At 40.3% G+C, this 16339-nt stretch overlaps 1 protein-coding gene across 1 annotated transcript; it reads left to right on the top strand.

Annotated features, from left to right (window-relative positions):
* The first annotated feature begins 1398 nt into the window (after positions 1-1398).
* On the top strand, positions 1399-12069 carry mindy4 (MINDY lysine 48 deubiquitinase 4). The gene is made up of 18 exons (XM_019880178.1): positions 1399-1711; positions 2506-2625; positions 3475-3704; positions 3780-4047; positions 4130-4329; positions 4402-4454; positions 4969-5075; positions 5153-5269; positions 5356-5447; positions 5612-5713; positions 5849-5912; positions 6114-6179; positions 7516-7583; positions 7697-7760; positions 8618-8779; positions 9190-9373; positions 10090-10162; positions 11091-12069. Exons 1-18 carry the CDS (start codon positions 1652-1654, stop codon positions 11137-11139), a joined length of 2079 nt encoding a protein of 692 aa, XP_019735737.1. The 5' UTR covers positions 1399-1651; the 3' UTR covers positions 11140-12069.
* The last annotated feature ends 4270 nt before the right edge of the window (positions 12070-16339 follow it).

The following is a 16339-nucleotide window of genomic DNA, read 5'->3' as shown; positions in this document are numbered from 1 at the left end:
TACTTTAATGTTCTGTCATAATCCCAAATCATTTCATCAATGATGTGGTTGTGTCTTTTTAAGCATACCACAAAATGTTTTGATGCTCACTTGAAATGACCTTGATATGGTAGTCATGACACAAATTATAAATCCACAGCAGTGAGTCTCTTCATGCGGATATGATAACATCGACAAGCATATTGTAGAAAAAAAAATGTGAGTATGATCATTTATTAAAACTCATTCAGTACCAGCCAATTCTAGACCCAATTTTTTCCCTTTTTTTTACCCTAAGTCTTGGAAAAATTGAAAAAAAAAAAAGTATCTGGGGTTGAACGTGTGGCGTGTGAAAAGACATATAAATATGTCTTTTGGGAGTGAATGAGTTAAGTAAAATGCTTCAATTATATCCTCTGTGATGCCCTTTTGTCATTTTAAATTATTTTTACTTGTAATTCTCTTGTAAAATTTGATATGCAGTTGTGCTGAACGGTAGGTAACTAGTTCACGGTTTGACAATAAAGCAAACCTCGGCTCACATTCTTATTTGTCATACATTATAAGAGAAATGTTGTAATAAAATTCCGAACACATGCAAAACTTGGTGTCCCTTTATTATACCGACGAGACCTGCAAGAATCTCGTGTAAATGCACACACTGGATGCACACACTTACTTTACCATGGAACACTTTTGACTGACACAAGAGATCCACTATTGTTATTTACAGTGCTGAATTTAAATTAATACACCCCAAGAAATGTTTGCATCACTTCTGAAAGTCTGTATTTCTTATATCTGCCCACAATGCCGCATGTACAGTGATCTACAGTATTTCACACATTTAATGTTGTGAAAATAAGAAGACCCAATGAAAGTCTATCCAATCAATCTTTTCTGTCATTAATGCGAGTAACATGAGCCTATGCCAGCCGAATTTGGTAAGAGGTGTGGTCAACCCTGCATGAGTCTAGTCACCAAGAAAGCATATACTGTATAGACAAATAAACAACCATTCATGCTCACATTCACACCGATGGGCAATTTTGAGTATTAACCGAAGCATGCTTGTTTTGGGGAATGCGGGAGGAAGTCAGGGTAGAGAGAAAATCCGTGCAAGCATGGGGAAAACATGCAAACTCCATTCAGGAAGGTCATCGTGTATGAATGAAAGTGCACATTCATTTTCATTTACGAGATATGGCCGCTGCCATATTTGTGTCATCGCCATGGTAACGTACGGGGGCGCGCTTTAGAAGGACGGAGCTGAACGCGCTTGCTTATAAGCAACATTTTGTTCTCTTGAATACATAGTAGTGTAATTATTATACGTATGAACATAACCTGAAACATTTTTAGTTTTCCGGATCATAAAAAGACGATATGGGACCGGGTAGGAGCAGACAAGAACGCGCAAGTGCTGTGACGCAAAACGTTATGCGTCACGGCAAAACCCCGCCCACTGGACGTCTCGTCGAAATGTATGCCTGTCTTTCTTTTACGGAGTTTTATTAGAGATGTTTTTTTCTGTTTTTGTAAAATACAGTACGTTAAGTAAATTCTGCATGTGCGTTTAGCATATCACAGTCCTGTGCACTGAACGCCAAGCGAGTCGGCCGCTTCCCGTGTGCTGTATCGTAGCAAATCTGGCTCAGTTTTCCCCACAGCGATGGTCATTTGTGTGGAGGAGGTGTCCGCGTCCCTCGTGCGGGAATATCTGAGCAGAAAGGTACGTTGGATGCCTCCGGGAGATTAAATAAATAAAATAAAGACACTTCTACATCTCCTGTAGCCACGAACGTTAGCCATGCTAAACAGTCAGCGTTCGCTTATCCCGTGGGAGAATGCACTAGTATCAGCACTGCCAATTAAAATGAATTGATTTACTCAAAGTTAATGGCAGATTTTCGTTTCAAAGGTAATTACGCTATCCTGAAATCATGGTGAGCTGGTCTCAATTAACTCACACATTTTCTTACCCGGTATGGCATCTGGGCATGAATAGTTAGACACAAAGTTGATACAGAATATATAGCATTTGCCCTTAGGAATTGAGGAACAACTCTCAGTACAGTAAGTCTGAGTTGTAAAAGCTCCAAGATGTTTCTCATAGCATTTGCCCTTAGGAATTGAGGAACAACTCTCTGTAAGTCTGAGTTGTAAAAGCTCCAAGATGTTTCTTACAAAGCATATTTTACCCTCACGCCATTCAAGTGCTTAAATGTTCATATGTATTGTAAGAGTACATCCGCAGTTGGCAGCTGTCACTCAAGAGCAGATATCCAGAGCTCCATCGCATTAATCCAAGGCTTCGTAGTTTTTAAAAATGTTTTTTTTTAATTCGGCCTACACTTGCATGCTACTAATGTCAAACAAAATTTCCAGAAATTTACAGTTGACAAACAACTGTCAAAAGGCACACATCATTGCAGGCTACATTAATAATAATAAAATAATAATAAAAATTCAATATGCAGATTTTCAACTCTAGCGATATTCATATACTATATAACCAATGTGCAGGGACTCAAGAGGACGATCGCCTGCATGGATGAAGAGCATCCACGCACTCAGTCCAGCATCAACAACAGATCCCATTTGAGACAAGTTTTGCACATTGAGGATTTGTACAGAGCAAATAAGGTAAAGACCTTCAACATTTGCCTCACAGCATATATGGCACATTTACGCACAAGTAGCACATGCTACATATTGTAAATTTGCCATTCATGAATATATTTACCAAAGTTTTTGCAAAGTGTAATATTAATTTATTTTTTGGGTTTGAATCAGATGTTTGATTGGAATCAATAATAATAACTGAATTATTGAAATGGGCCATTGTTTGCATCCGTCTGATATATTGTTGTCATGAAACACGATGGTTAATTTATTTTTTGGGTTTGAATCAGATGTTTGATGGAATCAATAATAAAAATTGAATTGTTGAAATGGGCCATTGTTTGCATCCGTCTGATACATTGTTGTCATGAAACACGATCCGAAAAAACCCTCATCACTGAGTACGGTACAATTAAATGAATTGGAATTACATTAAAATGAAGTAGTTCACATTGATTTTAATTTTGGCACAGAAAGCTTCCATCCACCTATTTTCTCTGGCACTTCTGGATTAAAAATCATTGATGGCGTAGAGGTTCACGTGACAGACTTTCATGCAGGCAGCATGAGTTCAGTTCCCATTCAGTGAGAGCAACCGATCCAGCATTTTGTCTTCTTTTTGCCCCATGTTAACTGTAATAGGCTTAGAATGGATTGATTCACATTTCACAAATGACTAATTAATAGAAAATTTAATGAATTCACATTTGAAGTAATGGCTGCCCATTGACTTTCAATTTTTTTGGCACGAGGTCTACAGAAATGCACTTATGTGATGCCCCTAATTGCTTCTCTTTCTGCTATTACAGAATAGTTTATTCGTGTTATTGTACCATTTTTAATCATCTAATGACATTTGTTTTACTAAAGGTTCAGAGTTCACCTCTGAGGACTTTGCTGGAGATCATTGTCAAGCATCGCATTGAAGGTCACAAAGATGTCATGATGGCCTGTGAAGGTGAGGAAAGTGATTCCCTGCAGTCGGCTTCAATTATCAGCTCAGTTAGTCTTTCTCCTGCGGGAACGCCGTCGCCAATGAACGAAATTAACTCAGAACACAGCACAGTGTCCTTTGTTTCTGGTGACCACATCAAATTAAGGTAGTCATTAAGCAAGTTTTCGATTAAGTTCTCGTGTTTTGTTTGACCGAAAATTAAATGGAATTTCACTCACAGGCCACAGGACAAGGGAGCATCCCCCAATGCAAGGGTGTTATTGTCACTTGATGGAGAGAGATTCATGAAGCACAGTGAAACTGGGTCATGGTTAAATGCCCCAGCAGATGAAAACGGCCAGTCGAAGATGGCGTCTCGGCATGATAACAATCGCCTTACGATGAGTGAATCTGAAAAAAAGCCTCCCGTCAATGAAGTCATTCAAAGGAGCCGACCCAGTCGGATTAGACGCGGTATGATGGCTGGACCGATAGCCAGCACACTTCAGGTAGCGTTCACTTATTCGACCGTGGTCTGCTTTTCTAACAGAGACACTTTGATTATGATCGTCTGTTACTGTTGTGATTCAGGCGTCAACCAAACAAAGGCAGACTCAAAAAGTGGTCACGCCTCAACTGCTGCTCAGAAAACAAGAGGAGCACAGGAAGTCTCGGGATGGACTGTCAGGGAGCAGTTTAGAGCAAAAAGTCTTTGAAAAATGCCTAAGTGATGCGACAGAAAGAGTGAAGAGCTTGGAGAGGGAAGGACAAAGCAGAAATTACAGAAAAATGTAAAGCTCTTCTTTTGAGTTACATGTTGTCAAAGTCTTTTTGTGCTCACAATTCTATGTCCTCTCTCCCAGAGTTAAGTCCAAGACGCAGCCAAATGTGAGAGATTTGTCTGTGTTGGTTTTAGGTAAGTTTTTGTCTAAATGTTTTTCTGGGGCAGCACATTGGAGTAATGGTTAGCACATCTGCCTCACAGATGAGAAATTCTGGGTTCAAATCTTGGCTATGGCCTTCTGTGTGGAATTTATTTGATATACTCAAGCTTTTGTGGTTTTTCTCCAGTACTGTGGTGCCTTGAGTTTAATATTTGTGCTTATGCTTGTAACTCAAAAGACTTGTACCTTAAATCATCTTTCCCTCGCGAAATGAACGGAAATACCTTTAATCCGTTCCAGCCTCCCCAAAAAAACCAAATCTACAAAACCTTCACCTTCCTCCCACATTTGAAAAAAATGCACATTAAGTTTATGAAGACTCTAACTTCTCCACAGATGTGAGTGTTAGCTGGGATAGGCTCCAGCCCACCCACACCCTAAATGAGATCAAGTGCTATAGAAATTGCCTGGCTGGATGGATACATCTTTTTAAAACACTTTTTGATCCACCATAGCTGATGACGCATTTATTTCTCTTATGTTCAGATGACGTTGATGATGAGCTACCAGAATTCTCCAAAATGTCCATCGAAAACACTGCAACTGCAGCGAGCAGCCACACAGTCCGCCCAATGGACCAGCACACCGCCTCGGTTGTTCATTTACACCAGGAGATTTTCAGATCAAGGTGGGAGCTATATTATTTAGTGATTGCTTTTGTTCTACCCAGGAATTGAAGTCAGTTCTCCTCGGCTCAAGTCTCAAATGTTTCACCGTCGAGTGGAGAAATCAGGGTTTCACCTTCTCCGAAACGCATGACCTGAGATATGGAATGGTGCAGAAAAAGGTATAAGCCATGGCTTATTTCGAATTGTCACAAAATGTACTCGTTCTGTGCTGTGTTCTTAAGAAGTTGACTTGTTTATTTTCTAGGGCGGTCCTTGTGGGGTTCTGGCTTCCATCCAAGCTTTTGTTTTAAAGAAGCTTCTCTTTGAAAATATGGACAGTAGTAATACAAGACTTCAGTATGTTGTACTTCCCTTCCTTATGTTGCATTAGTCAATATTTTGAATCACATTACGCTTAAATCAGGTCTTTCGGTGCTGCTCCGCTTTGGAGCCACTTGGGTATCAACATTGCATTGAGTCAGAAAAGCTTGTTTTTCACTCATGCGCCACCTTGTTCTCAGGCGTTTAAGGCCAACAAACGCAACCAGAAGAAAATGTCTGGTCCTAGCTGTGGCAGAAGTCCTGTGGAGGGCCAGCGAGGAAAAACAAGCTACGGTAGCAATGTAAGAGCCTACTTTTGAAATGTCTTCATGTACCTACTTTACAGTCGTTCTAATGCAGACTGTAGAGTGGTCCTAATGGTGGACCACCATCTTAACTTGTGCATTAACTTTACACCCTGTTTTGTCCTAAAACAGAAACTCGGGAAGAATGCTTTTCACCCCAAGTGGACACTACACATCTGAAGGAGTGCTTGAAAAGGTATAAACATGTTTGGGGGCATCTTATGAACTACATACAGTACAGTGGAAGCTTTACAGCAGGGGTCCCCAGACTTTTTTCTGTGAGGGCCAAATCACTTTTCCCTTCTCTGACAGGGCCGGGGTCAGTTTGAAACAAAAAGAACGACTATCGTAGAGGTGCCTAAACGCTCTTTCCTTCTTTCTTTCTATACATTTTTAGATAAGCTGTTTTACAGTGGACAGTATTGAAGACCTGCAGTTGCTACTGGAGCAAAACATTGAGCAGGTGAGAGATTTCATGTGTTGTCTCCCTTCATTGAGTTCACCTCTTGAATTAAAGCAAGTAAATGCATTTTTTCGCCAGAATTTAAAACCCAGGTTTCTTATTAAAAGTAGGAGGTCTCTGACATTATTCTGTCAAAAAGTATAAAGATTATCACAAACATAATATCCACTTGTCACACTCTGGTTCAAATCACGCAGTTTTGGGGGGCAGTTTTCATGGGGAATGCCAAGTACAGCTTTCATTACCATGACAACGGGGACAGAAATAGGGCGTTGGATGAAGCGAACAATTTCTCAGTATTGCCAACTTTGTGACTTTGTTGCCGCGGTGCCGATAGTGCCCGTCTGTGCTTGTCCTCATACTCGTAAAAAAAGAAAAAATCTGCTGAAACTACAACAGCGATACTACTGTACCAGCCTGACATATACAGTATAGTACCTTCTGGGCAGTTGGAGAAGAAGCCACGTCCGCTGTATGGAAATACTTTTAAGGTCAACCCATATGATGAAACCAATGCAGACTGCAAATGCAGTCTGCACTGGCATCGATGAAGGTGGCCTGTCCCCCAAGCACCAAGTTTCTCAAGCCCCAACTCTGCCTCTGGTGGGATCCAGCCACACTTGGCGTCAAGAAGCCACAAGGCAGGAGCCCGCACAGCCCTCCTCACTCCCAAACACACACGAGCCCACGGGCTCCTTTGGCTAGCTGCTTTATCCTGCCATTAGCATCAACTTTCGACAGGACTTTCTGTACATGTGATGGTAAAAACAGAAGTAAACTGAAACAGGCTTACAGCAAATAACGCATGGCTGCTGTTTTCCTGCCAGAGTTTTCTGAAAGTATGGAAATTCCCCATGTTGCAGGCTTCATTTCAGTGAAATGTGTGGCAAGACTGTTCGAAAAACATGCAGGCGAATGTTGAAATGTCAGCAATTACAAACAGCTGCTCCAAAAAGTGTTCGATAGGAGTGGATGTTATGTCATGTAAGAAAAGTTTTTGTTTGGTCTTTGAGCAATATTTGATTGGAATAAAGCACATGCGGTTGTCGCTCGACAATGGCAGAGAGAGGAGCCAAATTACCCACGTTTTCAGAAATAGGCAAGTCAAAGACAATTCACTTGGTTGTCATTAAAAGAAAGGGGTCCGTCAGTCGTCATCTGTACCTGTGGGTAAAAAAAAACAACAACAAAAAAAAATTTCGTCATCTGTACCTGTGGGTAAAAAAAAACAACAAAAAAAAAATTTAAAAAATGTCATTAAAAGGTCAATTGTCCATAATGCGTCCCTTTCAAATACTGCATATTAATCTATCGTTGCTCTGTATCATTCATACAGTTTGAGACAGGGGAGCTGGGATGCCTACTCCTGACCATATCTGCCGTCCTGTCTCGATCTATTGATAAGTATGGAAAGGTTGACATAGATCGAGTATAAAAGATATACTAAAAAAAACACCCCAAACGTTTTTATAATGAAATCATATAATAAAGTAAATAATACATATTTTTTTTGTCAGATTGAAAGAAGATATGGATGTGGCCACCACCGCACTCATTGGAGCTCATGGCTACTGCACTCAGGTATGAAAACTAGTCAATGGCTGACCAAATTTATATATAATTCTAAATTAGGGCTCCACCAATACACCTTTGTTAAAAGCAAATACGGTTTGAGTACTTACGTTTGAGTGCGCGCCAAGACCTAGGACCAATACTTGATAATGCCATTACAGCGGCTACTTTCAGGGGTTTAGGAAAGTTTCCTGACTGAAATGAGTAGTCCAAGATTTTATCGGACATGTCTCTCCGTACATGGGCTTGTCAATTTGTTCAAGTCGCCCAGCGACCTTTCCAGAAACAAGACCCAAAAAATGTGTTTCCACCTCCCTGCTTGACTTGGAGAGGGTGTTCTTTGGGTCATACTCTGATTTTGTTCATCCTTAACCTTCAAACACGATGGATCGGCTTGATGCCAAATCACAACTTTGGTTTCGTCTGACCACAATACTTTCTCCCAAGGCTGCTCTGACTCACTTCACGGTTCACCGACAAACTTAAGGCGGGCCGGTACATGTGCGCACCGTTTTATACATTTTAATGATGACTGTTATTCTCTCTATTGTCATAATAGATAAACGGCTATTAAAATTTGAGACACAGGTCATGTCCTTTTAGGTCAATTAACTCCCAAATTCACCATGGGATCAAATAATTATTTCCAAACTATATTTGGGTCACACATGCATTTTGAAAGTCTCCTATAACAAAACCATTTTCATCAATGATAAAGTATATCATACTATATACTATAGTATCATCGAGATACTTTTCCTAACTAGTTGCTGTAATAGATGCATTGGCCCGCGAGGGATAATTGAAGTCTTCTTATACAGTATGTGTAGTTTGTCTATTTACCTTTTGGTGTTTATGTTGGCCAGGAGCTTGTGAACCTGCTGCTTGTGGGACGAGCGGTTTCTAACGCCTTTGACGGTGATGTGGAGCTGGACTCCGGCAACGGCAACTCTACGCTGCTCAAGGGAATCAAAGCTCCCTGTAATATTGGCCTTCTGTCACTGTTTGAACATTATAACATCTTCAAGGTGAGCCACATGCCCTCAACTACCACCTTTCACAATCATGTACAAACACTATAAAAAACTGTACAAACGTTATGTGGAGACATGTTCCCTTGACATTTGAAAAGCATAAATCTCACCGCTTTGGCTTTTTTCAGATTCACTTATAAACTTCAGAGCATTTTCCCTATCACAATCGTCTCCAAAGAAAAATGTGCCTGTTATCCTTGGCTCGCCGTAATCAAGCACTGAATGATGCCAGAATGCAGTTTGAGATAACTTCAGATAATTCAATTACTGTAATCAAGTCTGTGATTGCTGTAATGTTCGCATAAAAGGCTTCCTAAGGGCAGCGCTTGTCAAACACTTTTGAAATGCGCCTCTTTATCTCTTATCGGTCTGTGTGTCTGTCTATTTTCTTTCATTTCTTTCAGGTTGGAGACTATCTCAAGAACCCCCTTCTTCCAATTTGGGTTGTGTGCAGTGAAAGCCACTTCAGTGTGCTGTTTGGCCTGCAGGAGGAGCTGTTAACAAATCAGGACAAGGGTGAAGAGTTTGACCTGTACTATTATGACGGCTTGGCCAATCAGCAGGAAGAGATCCGTCTCACTGTCTGTTGTGAGTACATAACTTTTATTTTATTTTATATCTATATATCTATCTATAGATATAGATATAGATATGTATAGATCGATAGATAGAGAGACTGGTTAGCATACGCGCCTCACAGTGAAAAGGTCATGGGTTCGATTCCGGGCCCCAGGCTTTCTGTGTGGGGTTTGCGTGTTCTCCGGTGCCTGTGTGGGTTTTCTCCGGGTACTCCGGTTTTCTCCCACATTCCAAAAACATGCATGGTAGGTTCATTTATCACTCTAAATTGTCCCTTGGTGTGATCGTGAGCGTGAATGGTTGTTTGTCTATGTGTGCCCTGCGATTGGCTGGCAAACCGTTCAACCAGTACCCCGCCTACTGCTGAAGACAGCTAAGATAGGCTCCAGCACGGTCGCGCCCCTCGTGAGGATAAGCAGATTAGAAAATGGGTGGATGGATATTGAAACTAAAAGATCTTTTCCTCTTGGAAGATTTCGGCATGTGTCCATGGGAGGGAATTGTTGTCCGTTTGTGAGGTCATGAGAGAGGCAAGGGCTCTTCAGTTTGGTAATTCTATTCCAAACTCAAACAAGGGCACCTTAATGGGCCATTTAATAAAATATTTCTATCCATTTTTCTTGAAACACAACCTCAATTCTTGGTGTAAATAATATGCTGTGTTGTTTCCAATTTTTGGGGTAAAAATAATTCAATACATTATTTTTATTTCTTTTTATTTTTAGCTGTCGGCAAATCAGCTTTGAGTTGTCAAGACGCCGATCTAATTCCTCCTCTGGAGCTCTGCATTCGAACAAGGTGAGCCTCTCTTTACATTTAAAGCAAGGTACACACACATACCATTTTTTTCTGTTTTTTTTTTTTTTTTAAGTGAGACCCGACCAATGACAAAGGAAAAAAATTGCCAGATGTGTGCTTACTGCTGTGATAATGTGTGCTGTGCACTTGAGACGACTAACATAGCACACCTCAAGCATAACGATGTCTATCGTAGCACCAGGACTTACGTGTGAAATGGAGCACGGTGCCACAGGGCATCGACACTGCCCAAAAATACAAGAAAGAGTTGTAGAAGCTAGAAGCTAGGTTAACTTTTAGATCACGTGTTAACCATAATGCGGTATCCTTGTCATCGCTATTGTGGTAAATGACTTGTGAGGCACATTATATGAAGACTCAAGACAACCAGTTGTTGTTTGCGTCAGGTAACAGCAGAAGCTTATTCATTGACTATTGTTCCTTTTCACATCTCAGTCATGGAGTCTGTGGATTGGCAGCACTCTGTGTTCAGAACACAAATACGGATTTGCACATTTAAATGTGAAACCACCCCCACTAGAGGATCATCTTTCTGAGACATTTGATGATTGGGCCTTTGCTGGCAGTGTTTGGAAGTGACAGTCATACTCAAATTCGGCCCAATTATCAGTTTGTCTCGTCCAATCTTTTGTCACACTGCCAGTAATGGTGGCTTCTACTGGCTGACATCCTCAATCCCTACATGAGTTCAGTCCACTGAATTGAAGTTGCTAATGATTGAACGGATATCGATAAAAAAAAAAAAAAAAAATACACGACCGTAGTAATGAAGCAGGTCTTCTTCACCTCAGTTTAGTTCTCGTGGAATCATTGCAACCTGCAAAACAGTAGATCGTAAAGCTGTTGGCGGAATGTGTTGTCTGATGTCACAACTTGATCTAACTTGCTGTAATCTTGTGTTTTTCAGGTGGAAGGATGCATTTGTGAGTTGGAACGACACAGAGCCTATTCTCTGAATGAGTAGATGATTTCATGTGACTTTTCTATAATGATCAGATATCAGTTCACTCATTTATTTTTTCCTCAGCGTGTTTTATAAGTTTGACTCATCGGTGCCTGTAGTTTTGCCCTTCACTCAACGTTGTGTTTATGAGTCACCACATTAACATAAAACTCATCTCATAAATCCTTGAATGACGTGGTTGATTTGAAGACCTAACAAAAACTGTTTATTTCCCAAGTTCTATTAACATTAAATGGATACAAGTGCATATTCATAAACTCATATTTTTAATGTACTGGAATATATAGATATGAATACGCATAGTATATATTTTTTAAAACATGACATAAATGACCTGTTGTGTCATAAGGAAGAACTTACACATTTGTATTGATAATGTAATGTAAAAATCTATGTATATATTAAAAAAATCAGTGGGTTTTTGTGACGGATGTAAAATGTTGGACATTTTTGTCTCAAATTTTACCCAAATATAAGTGCATTGTGTAAAACTACATTGTGTTTTTGGGAAGTTCCGTAGCAGCTTGTAAAATATTTTACAGAGGCCTTTATTACGCACAGACAGTTGTTTATATTTTTCTGTAAGATAAGTTCAATACATGCCATCTCTTAGGAATAGTTGGGAAAAAATTTGATATATATTCACATCTTGTCTTCATGTGAAATAATTGTCACCTCGTCTTGATGTATGTACAACAGACTGACTGACCATATGTACTGAATCAAGGAGAGAGAACGAGAGATGAAAAAAACCCACTTGAATTGTTCTTGTATGACGATGGTCTGACTTGTCTTTATTTTCACTTCGCTCATCTGGAGTGCATATTTGCAATAAAATGATTTCATCACGTAATGTTGATTACGCATTTCCATCCTTGCACTGTCTCCAAAAATAATGAACTTAAAAAAAACAAAAACAATACCCTGTTGCAATTGACAAATAATTCTTCAACGAGATTGATTCACACCCAGTAATCGCTATATATATATATATATATATATATATATATATGAGTCACTGTTGTTCAAAATCATAGCAATGTACACCAACCTGCAGGTACCCCCATGAGGTAATGTGATGTGAAGATCTGTATCAAGAATTCTGTCTTCACAAATGTTAAGAATGCTCAGTCTTGACACAGTCAGAGAGGGCACAATACCTTTTGTTTATTTACTTTTCTGCAGAGTATCAGGCACAGTCTATTATACAGATTATACTTTTCTTCGAGGCTCTTGACGGAGGGAGACTCTTCTTTACTGTGCTCCCTCACTTCCTCTATTTTTCCTGCTTGCTGGCTTTGTCTCGCAGTGTCTTTTTGTCTCAAACTATCATCCTGCTGCATTGTCCTCTGAAAATCCAAACGATGAAATTGATCAGCTGGTCTGTCAACGCAATCGACCACTTTTTTTTTTTTTGACAAGCAGATCGGGAAAGGGGGAGCTGGCACGTGCAGCCGGGTATACAAACCCAATACAGACACAATTGGAATTCTGTGAACGGGTGTTCTGCTGTTTCGAGTTGGCAGTTTCCTGCTTTATCGCAAATTTCAAAAGACACTGGCAACACTATCGAAATTGGCAAAGCTGTCAGTTACGTGTCATGATCTCAATTTAATGAATGATCTTTGAGGTGGAATCATGCTGACAATTGCAGGAGTTGTCAGAATGAAGATGGAGGATAATGAAGAAATTTCTGGATGCAATCTTCTTTGAATTATCTGGTTTTATTTTGAATGCAAGGGTTTGTCTTAAAGATCGAAATGGCGCACAAATCTTTTCTGCTGTCTTTCTTATAGGGACGGCCAACTCACAGAATGAATCGCTAATTTTACTTCTTAATACATATGCAATCTTGTCCGCTTACGTATCAGAACTGCTAATCGCCACCGTCCTCACTGTACCTTCCAGATCCCAGGAACCAGAGGTTTGCTCATTTGTGTATACGCACGCAATACAAATATTTTCCTCCGGTTAAATAAGTGAAACTCTTTTTCTGTGTTCTCCAGGTTTTTTGCCGCCCAAATGGTTCTGCACCACTTAAATGAATCTGAAGCATTTCGTCGGCCTTTGTTTCAACTTTAAAGTTTGAAGCAGTTCAGTGGACCAAATGATCAGCTCTTATTCCACTTCGTAGTTAAACAAAGAAAACTAGAGCATTGTGGACTGTACCGTACATTGTCACAGGTCACCGGGTGACCGTCACCCCTTGGCTCAGACTCAGATGACGAGTGAGTCAATCGCAGACTGGATGCGATTCATGAGCTTCTTTGCAAAAAGGATGACAATTTGGAGAATGTGAGAGCCTGCGTTGAAGAAATTTAGTGAATTGATCCCCATCAAGAGGTCCACAGAGAGACGTTGAAGGCTCAAAAGTTAGCCTGACCTTAAATAAATCATTTCTTAGGCCTTGAGGAAGGATCATACGTGTATGCCAATTAACTAACCCTTTCGCAGGGGTTGCCTCCTCTCCCCATTGTTGTTTGTATTAGTTACTATATAGCCTGGGTAACGACAACAACTGCCTAAGGGAAAAAGAAGAATCCATTGGGATTATGGACCCAACTGGACAACTTACACTTTGCTGTTACCGAACTGGCGCAGTCTCTCTCAACTGCTGCAGCATTTGATTCCGGTAGGTTGGAAAATAAAATCCTCCTTTACCATTCTGAACATTCTGTTGCCTTTTCGGGGAAGATGCAGCTGGAATCCGATTGAGTCCTGATGCATATGTCAAGGTAAGGACATGTAAGGCAAGGCTGCATTTTCTCTTTTCCAAAAGCACATGATGGGGAAAACATTAACAACAGCAAACTGAAATAGGACTCAACTCCAATTTAATTAAAAGGAGACCTGCTACATTATATGTATCCGAGACGTGGATAAAAACTGCGAAATACGGCAAATGTGGTACAAACGGCTATGAACCCCAGTTAATGATCATTCATTAAAATCTACTGCTCAGATAAAAATCACATGAAGGGCATCGATGAATATGGATTAAAAGGCTCTTTTCTCCACATTCACATTAATAAACATTGAACACTCTGAGCATTATTATCTTTAAAAATGCAATATATTTGACAGAACTCTTACATTGGCTCTCATTAGACGGTACATGAATGATAAGGGGCTCCTGTCAAGTCATTCACAACATTTTGGAGAATTGCCTGTTTCCGAAAAGAGAATCAATTTCCTATGCACAGATGCTGGCTATATGTGTCATGGTGGGGCACACAGAGGGGGTGGTGAGAAGACATTGTGCCAACACCTCCAGCTCAGGGGATCAAAGACAGTGCGGCTGGCACATACATGCATGTTTTTTTTTTCCTCAGTAAATGAACTTTATTAGTACATTTGAAATGACAAAAGGTGCTGCTCATCTATTTTCATTTAAAAAAAGTCATTGCTCTTAATTAAAACTGATGTAATATTAAATGATCGTAAATCGTTAGTGAGAGGCACTGACATTCATTCTGCTTGGAGTGGCTGAGAAATGCTGTCTATCAATGAAGGCGCGACAACAACTTTACAGCCAGCAAAGCTGTAACGTGACTGCTATAAATAAAAGTGACATGCTCAAAGGAGGCCTTGGGCACTATTAAATTGGATTAAAGTGTTTAGTTTTGCCTCAGATTTTGTGGCGCACATTGCAGGGAGTGGAATATATATGTGATGAGGAGCCATGTTTAGGTCTGAGGTCACATGTTTGTCATAATCTCGCCAGAAACGTTGGCGTGGGAAGTGTTTCAGTGAGAGCCAAAAAGGTTAACCAAGTTACAACTATTTGTATGCTTTGGAAGCCGTTTTACTGCGAGGCTTAATTCATGTGAGGAGATGCTTTCACAAACTGAAATCGTCACACACTCACCAATCCCAACAAAAGGTGGCGGGGTACACGCAAGAGGCGGGGTACACGTTGGACTAGTACCTGCCAGTGAAATAATTGATACCGGGCCATACAGAGAGAGAGACTGAACAAAAATGATTTCAGCGATCACCGTCATGCGTCTGAAAGAAGTTTTATTTTGAAAATCAGGTGCATCCAACTGTCCCTTAGTAAACATGTCAAACCGAAATCCCAAAGCAAAGCCACAAGCTAGCAAAATTGAGTTAAAAAACGTCATTTGGAGAGCTTCTGAAAGGGAAACATTGAAAAAAAAAAACAATTGCAGAAGGGCTCCCACGAATCCGAATCAAACAACATGCATGTTTTTGGAATGTGGGTGGAAATACAGAGAGCAAAATGAATGAATGAATGAATGAATGAAAAACGCGGCGGTTGGTGATGGAGGTGCGCTGGGGGATGAAGATTTGGTGCTACACGGTGCAGGCTGACAGGAAGGAAATGGTTTCTGTGAACTATTTATTGCGGTGGTATTTCTCAGCGGTACCAGAGAAGGTTTGGTGCTTGTGTGTAATTGTGTTACAACCCTCCCACATGCTGTCCCCAGCGCGTCTTCTGTCTCCTCTCCCAATCTGGGCTGTTTGTCTCCAGATAAGCGATATCCTCCTCAGATTACCATCGTGCATCCGTGCCCCGGCCACCCAGAGGGGAAAGGGAGCCCGAGTGTGTCCCCTTGAGGAGCGAGCTGTATTTTTAGCTGTCTAATCCTTTTATAGCTGGAGCGGAAGCCACTGCTGCTGCCTGCCGATGGTCCCTTGCAATTATCATGTGTCAGAGAACAGCTTTGATGGAGCTTAACATTGGGAAATGGTGGTAAAGTAATATTTCTTCAAAAAGATCACCAAACTGCTAAGTTCCACTTACAGTCGAGGACAGGGGCAAAAAAACCCCCAAAAGGTCAAATTAGTATCACCCATATGTCTTCAACAATGCAACTCAAAATTCCACCATCATGACCGACATTCCACTACAGCGGTGTTTTAGGCCTGAGTGATGATCATAAAAGAGATTGAATATTGCTGTAAGCTACAGTAACATTATGCACAGTTTGAACATAAAGACTGTGCTTAACTAAAGGAGAGAAAAATGTAGGTCTTCATAAAAAATAGTTTGTTTAACATGCATACACATCAAGGTTTCATAAAAATTGTTCCTTAAGAAATTATTTAAAAAAAAAACAGCAGTCTAAGATTGAATGCAAATGTATTGAAATTAAAAGTTAAATACAACAGAACTGTAGTTAGCCTGTGATTCTTTCAGATACCACTAGACGGAGTCCAAATATGAT

This window comes from Hippocampus comes, unplaced genomic scaffold, assembly GCF_001891065.2.
Source record: "Hippocampus comes isolate QL1 unplaced genomic scaffold, H_comes_QL1_v1.1 scaffold151, whole genome shotgun sequence".
NCBI classification, from domain to species: domain Eukaryota; kingdom Metazoa; phylum Chordata; class Actinopteri; order Syngnathiformes; family Syngnathidae; genus Hippocampus; species Hippocampus comes.
The sequence above is the reverse complement of the archived record's forward strand: the minus strand, read 5'-3'. Positions and strand labels throughout refer to the sequence as shown.